Source organism: Aplysia californica, unplaced genomic scaffold (assembly GCF_000002075.1).
Source record: "Aplysia californica isolate F4 #8 unplaced genomic scaffold, AplCal3.0 scaffold00014, whole genome shotgun sequence".
Classification (NCBI taxonomy): domain Eukaryota; kingdom Metazoa; phylum Mollusca; class Gastropoda; order Aplysiida; family Aplysiidae; genus Aplysia; species Aplysia californica.
Window position 1 is genome coordinate 73,285 of NW_004797284.1, and position 7,359 is coordinate 80,643.

Here is a 7,359-nt window from a genome sequence, read left to right on the forward strand (position 1 = left end):
TAGAGAGAGAGAGAGAGAGAGAGAGAGAGAGGGCGCGAGCGATGTATATAATATGCACAGATATATTGAGACAGACATAGGGAATAAGGGACAAAGACAATCGGGGGAGCTGTGCGACAAAAAGTTGTAATAGATTTCAGCAAAAAGGAATGAATATTAATTTTAAGAAATCGGAAAAAGGATGTGGGTCGGGTTTTTTATTTATTATTTATTTATTTTTTTGGGAGGGGGTTGAAAAGGTAGTGCATGTTTTGAGGTGGAGGTGGGTGGGTTGGGTTGAAAAACACGCAATAACCTGCAGCAAAGAATCTCTTGAAGAAACTCTTCTCCCGGCACAAGTGGGTCTTGGTCTGAAAAAGAAAGCACACAAACACCCTGTTACGCACTGGGGCGTCTGAAAATCCCATTTGAACTCGTATTCCTAGAACTCTGTTGTTTGACACGAGCTCTGACGTTAGACAACATTGACCTCTTCCCCCCCCCCCTTTCTCTCTCTCTCTCTCTCTCTCTCTCTCTCTCTCTCTCTCTCTCTCTCTCTCTCTCTCTCTTTCTCTCATGGGGTCACTGCGGTCTCTTAGTGGGCCAACGCTAAAAGAAGGTCAATTGATGGGTCTGACGTAGGATTTTCAACTTTCTCAAGGCTTTAATTGGTATTTTTGGAAGAGAGAGGTGCAAAATGACCACAGAGGAGCTGAAAATTTCCTCAGTATCCCTCAAATGAAAAATCGGATACCATGAATTGTTTATCTAATCTTACAGTTGATGAGCGGCGAAGAATTTTCAGTGCTCAAGAAGGATTGCTGTTAGACGCGGTTCATCACCTTGTTGAAGAAAGGTTAACACTTTCCGCTAAAGGACCCACCATAGTTACCCATCGTTGAACAAATCATTAGATGAACAAACTGAGGGAAATGGATGTGGCGGGCCCTGTATTCAAGCAGTCAATGGCTGGTTAGAGTAAAATAGGAGAGAGAACATAGAGAGAAAAGGGAATTTTAACCCCCCCCTACCCCCACCCCCAAAACAAAACAAATACACAAAAAATCAGAACACGAGAAACATTCGGTGGACAATAGCCCCGTTATCCAGTTAATGTAGTCCTAACTAAAAACCAATTTGTAAGGGACAAAGGATACAAATCGTAATCATGCTTCATCTGGTTCGCGAAAAGGCACGCATGGGGCATACTGACCTAGAAAAACACAGCGCAGTTATTTTTTCTTCAGATCGATATTACTCTAAGTTCTTGTTTTTCTAACGATCACGCTGTACCTCTCTTCAAAACGTCTCTAACGACAGGCAAACATTCGATTCACTGCAAGCACAACATCTTTTAGTCAGACAGCAGAAACATATCAGACAAATTCCTTTCAATTGATTATATAAGACCCACTGATTTTTATTGCGGACCATTGACGAAATAAAATCTTTTTGAAAGGGCACTGATTATAATTATCCCGTTTCTCGTTCTTAGGGTGGGTTTAAGCAGAAACGCCCATTAAAAGAAGATGAGATTCATAATGAAAGGGCTTTTTCTATTCTTAACTCATTGCAAGTTGCAAATGGCAAGCAGTGCTCATTATCTCTCCTTTCAATTTCCCTGACTCGTCAGTTCTCTCTTCCTCTTTTTGAAAATAATTAGGTCTTTACTGCTTCTTCTAATAAGGATTTGACTTTTTTCGTTGGCTTTAATTATACTTTTTATAGGAACGTTTGAGGTTCTCTTCCTATTATATCCACTTGGAACTTCGTTTTTCGGAATTGTAGTGTAGTTGTGCATTTCAATAAACGCATATGCTTCAACACACATTTCAAATTGTTTAGTGAGAGGTAAGGTTTATACAACATATTCGTCTGTGTTTGTTGCGTAAAAAGTAGGTTTCTCATTATAAACACGCCAGTTAGACATTCAAAACCCGTGTGATCAAGACCTTTCATGCAACAACTCGACCATAACGCGGATAGGCCCTAACATGAATCCTGTCGCTGCCCGTCCTCTAATCGATGCTATTTATCAATTATTGTGTCGAAGGAGGAGTGGATTGAGGTCGTAGAATACTCTGTGCTATTACAACTGTTAACAAGGCTTGTTACTTACTTGCTCCTGTTTTTTTAGCAAGCAAAATATCAAAGCTCTCCATTGCACAGTGGTATTAGAGGCATTATTATAAGCATAATGATTAGTTTATGTCAATACCCGAGGATGCAGTTAAAGGAGCATCATCGAACCGAATTGAAAATAGTACTTTATATTTGTTTTAGACATATCAATGTATTTTCTTATTCATGTTCTCATTGTCAATGATAAAAATAAGCTCATTAACATGACACATGACACCCGTCAAAAGAATGCCCACAAAAACCCAACAAACAACAACAAAAAACCCAAACCAACCAACAACAACAGCTGAGAGCAAAGATGAGGGAAATCACCAACGTACATAGACACGCAAGCACAGCTAGACACGAACACACGCACGCGCGCACACACACACACACACACACACACACACACACACACACACACACACACACACACACACACACACACACACATATATATATATATATATATATATATATATATATATATATATATATATATACACATAGACACACAAACATACAAACGTACACACACTATACACACGTACACACAATATACGCACATGCTCATGCAAATACGTACGTAAATTCAAATTTTTACATACTTTAAGTATCAGGGCACATTCAACTGACTTGTGATCTATGTCATCTGTGATAATTAGTTAGCCAAAGTGGCGGAAAACAACCCAGAACCTCCTCAGAAACTCGGGGCTCCTAGGGGAAACGAGAAATGAAAAGATACATCTCGAGCAGTGATCAACTCACCATCACTTCTGTAAGACCCACCAGGCACTGAGCAGAAAAACAATAAATCAAGAGGTTATCATCATATGTAGCAGATTTATTGATACATTTACACTCGTGTTTGCTCCCAAGCAGCGACGGACAGCCACGCCCAAGATCTTTGATACCCCGGAAAGGTCAGTCACTGATGGACAAGGCAAAATCTTCCAGAAAAAAAATCAATCGTCACGAAGTCTTTCTAAGGGGATGCAGGGTCATGGGGTGTGCATGGAGTGACGGTTCAAGGCTGTAAAATTCTCTTTATTGGAGGGAAGTGAGGGAGTTATCGCAGGGTCTTGATGATTAGCTTGACTTCCGGTCAAGATGGTCACACGAAGTGATTGATAAAATTTGCTGGGGTGAAGACAAGGGCAGAATCTCTGATCGTATCTTCTTAGACCTTCCAGAACTGGTGACAAAGGCAATTCGCTGGAGGCGAAGGGTGATTTAGAAAGACTTTGCATTTGTGTGTACAAGTGAGAGGGGGCATATCGCCCCCCCTCTCTCTCTCTCTCTCTCTCTCTCTCTCTCTCTCTCTCTCTCTCTCTCTGTGTCTTTCTTTTTGGCCATTTGCGCCCTTCCTTTCTCTCGGTCGCAAGATTTTAAAAAATCTCGGTAACCTTTATATAACTGTTTTTCTCCATCTCTTTTAATCCTTTCTTTTGCTTTTGCTTCTCTATATCAACTCCTAGTTGAAACCCCAAGGGGCACATAATTTTCAAACCATTTACAAGATCAGAACTTTTCTTTTGACATTAACGATTTTGTAGCAGATTTCTTTCATCATGCTTTGAGCTTTTTTTGTTTAAAAACAACCTCTGTTTGGTTGTAATAAAGTCTGCTAGCTTGCTAATTTTTCCAACTTGAGGATTATTCCCATTCATCAGAAGCATCAGTTTTGATACATAATCAAAGAGTATGTTAGAGCCTTTATTCTTATGTTCTTTGAATTCTTTATTTTCCAAAGTTCAATTTTCAGGAAACATAAAGAAATACTGATGAAACTAGTAACTAAACATGCTTGCTTCTCTACTTTTGAAAGCATACATTCCTATAATTATATCTATATCAATATCTATTTTATCTATCTATCTATCTATCTATCTATCTATCTATCTATCTATCTATCTATCTATTTATCTATCTATCTATGTGCGCCCGTGCAAGCTCTGCTTGTGTGTGTGTGTGTGTGTGTGTGTGTGTATGTGTGTGTGTGTATGTCTGTGTGTGTTTGTTTATGTGTGTGTGTGTGTGTGTGTGTGTGTGTGTGTGTGTGTTCGTATGCTTGTGTCAGGTCACCTGTGTTAAGATACACAGAGAATGCATATAAAAGCAAATATTCTAAGTACAGTAATCAATAGTGACAGAGGTTAAAGAAATCGAATAAACAATGCAGCGTTTAAAGTGACAAAGTAGTCGTTCAATTTAGAAAAAAAAGGCATTCCGCAGGGAAAGGAGGTAGTTTCACCTCAATGATTCGCTAGTGAGACGTAAAACTTCGCCGCAAGAAATCCATTTCTAGATCTCTACATTTGCCTTCCTTTATAGCTTTGACGCACGTAAGCCTTTGCAATACTTAATATGCATGAAATGGGTGCTCAAAATAAATGCTCTAAAGCGAAATAGAATACTTTTCTTTTCTCCATCATGCAGTTCAATTCAGAGGTTTCCTATACAGTTCTTCTTTTCTTTCAGAGTGAATCCGTGTTGTTGGCATGCGTGTGTTTAATTTGTTAGCGCATGGTAAACCCGTCTCCCCGACTTCTTTTCTCTCTCTCTCTTTCTTTCTTTGCCATTCTCTTGCTCTCTCCCTCTATGTCTCTCTCGCTATTTTCTCTTTCTCTCTCTTTCTCTCTTACTGTTCTCTCTCTCACTCTCTCCCTTTCCCTCTCTCTTTCTCTCTTTCTCTCTCTCACCATCTCTCTTTCTCCGTCTTTTTACCCCAGCAGGAAATCCACGCCATTTTAAGGTTGAATAACACTTTTAAGAGCCGATGATTAGATCTACTTCATGATAACAGTTGTAGTACACCATTCGGAACTTTTTTTTCACCCGATTTTGTCCTTTATTGCGATTTTTATTTACGAATCGGAGCAGTCTGTCAAATTTTATTTTCTCTTCTTTCCTGGAACATTAGTATTGTTCTTTTTCATTCCAAAGTTTACTTTTATACAATATGAAGAAATACTGATCAAACTAGTAACCAAGCATGCTTGTTTCTCTACTTTTGAAAGCATACATTTCTATAACTAATTCTAAATCTATACATATATCTACATCTATATCTAAATCAATATTATCTAAATCTATATAATCTAAATCTATATCTACATTATCTATATTATCTATATTATCTATCTATCTACCTATCTATCTATCTATTTATCTATCTATCTATCTGTATGTCCATCTAACTTTCTATCTATCTATCTATCTATCTATCTATCTATCTATCTATCTATCTATCTATCTATCTATCTATCTATCTATCTATGTCTGTGTGCCAAGAAGAACTCTCCAACTGTTTCTGTTCCGGACAATCTTCTCCGACTCCAGCCAGCTGTGTCCCATGTCTGAGATCTTGCCCCATGTAGCCCTCGGCTTTCCTCTCTGTCTCTTCCCCTGTGGATTTTATTTGTGTCTAGAAGGGCTTTAAACTGTTACCCTCCCCCTCCACACACACACACACACACACACACACACACACACACACACACACACACACACACACACACACACACACAAACTTGGCCTACATCCTGCTTACAACATCTAATCTGTTAACAGACTGTAAAAAAGTCAATATGAACATATTATGATAATTAACGAAACTAAAGAGTAATTGTTTTGTCTTATTTTCTATTTTCTGATTTCTTTTTGCAGTACTGCACGGACGCAGAAGTGAGTAACAGGGAGCTGTACCCGACGTTTGCTCGCACAAAACCCACAGATTCTCAGATCTCCGCCAGCGTGGTGTCTATTCTCAAGCTATTCAAATGGAACCGTGTCACGTTCATCCACAAACAGGCGGAGGAGTACAGTATCACAGCGGACACCATATACGACGTGAGTTGAACCCCTTTCTCACTTTTTACAAAGAGAAACGAAACAAGAAATTATAAATGATGCCTTTTCTTTATTGGTCGATTGATTTATTTTCTTTATTGGTCTGTTTATTTGTTTTAAATATAAGTCTTTTACACCCCCATCGACACAATTTAGAGCATTTAGGAGGCGGGCTTTCACCCTACCCGTCAGAGCTAAACCGGGATTGGAGAGGTACAAGATCTCAGCAGAAAGACTGGAAATCTCCCCGCATTTACTGGAATCGCTCCCAGGTCTTCTGCATGCGACATTTAAGTGCCTATCCACTACACCACAGATGCAAATTTAGCTATTGAGGGAACATGACACAACTGAGAAGTTTTGAGAAATTGCTTACATTTAAGATATGGGGCCGAGTATTATAGGGTAAACAATATTTAGTTCTGCTGGCATTGAGCTTTGACTGTGGTGCAGACTACCTGCTATCTTCAGCCTCTTAAAAACGTCATATTAGTTTATAATTGGGGCTCCTTTCGATACCAAACCTTTGTATCACGTCACACGATATTTTTCATCAAATTTGCTATTGATAGCACAATATTTACATCTTGCAGCTTATGTCAATTCGGAAAGCTTTGGGCTTTGAATCCAGCCGAAACATCAGAACTGTTATTATATGACTGAGACACAAAAAAAAAAGAGTAAAAAATTGTATCGCTTCTCATAAAAACTGTTGGGTAGCGATATGTGATTCGTTGTCGCAAGCAGGAGACACGAATTCGTTTCTCGAGTGTACAAAAATTTTTGTCGAGTATCTCGGTCTTTCTGCAGAATAAAAAAAATGTACTACCGATTTCTCTTGGAGGGGAATTCCCACTGTCTAAATGGAAATCACAATCGATGTTTGACCGGCACAATGGTTCTCTTTTATCATGTAACCTAAATTCAGAAACGTTAAACATCAAAATGACTGAAAAATTAGTTGGATTTTCTTTGGTTCCTCCTGCAAAATTCATGAAGACGAACTTATGCATTCTGGTAATTACACCAACGATGCATTTCATCAATACACACAGTGTTGAAGGAAAACCCGAAATACTGTTCAACTTTTTAAAGCGACATGAGTAGGTGCATAATTTATGCATCTCATAACAATGTGAAACCTGCAAGAACTAGAAATATAAAATATAGTTTGACAAATTCGCAGACTGATCACTTGCAATTTTAGTGTGCACTTAGAATGTTGCTATTCAAAGTCGTCAGCCAGTTGAAAATAATGATACAATTTTATTAGTCTGAATTAGCTGACAGTTTAGAAAGACTAAAATACGTGCATTACTATTAAAGTTCTTCTACTACCTACTACTACTACCTACTACTACTACTACTACTACTACTACTACTACTACTACTACTACTACTACT

At 38.5% G+C, this 7,359-nt stretch overlaps 1 protein-coding gene across 1 annotated transcript in view; it reads left to right on the top strand.

Moving 5' to 3' along the window:
* The window catches only part of LOC101863071 (receptor-type guanylate cyclase Gyc76C), a 135,487-nt gene that overhangs the window by 59,727 nt on the left and 68,401 nt on the right, over window positions 1–7,359 (top strand). The window contains exon 2 of the mRNA XM_013084916.2: window positions 5,773–5,955. Within this exon, the coding sequence (XP_012940370.1) occupies window positions 5,773–5,955 (183 nt within the window). The remainder of the gene's footprint in view (window positions 1–5,772; window positions 5,956–7,359) is intronic.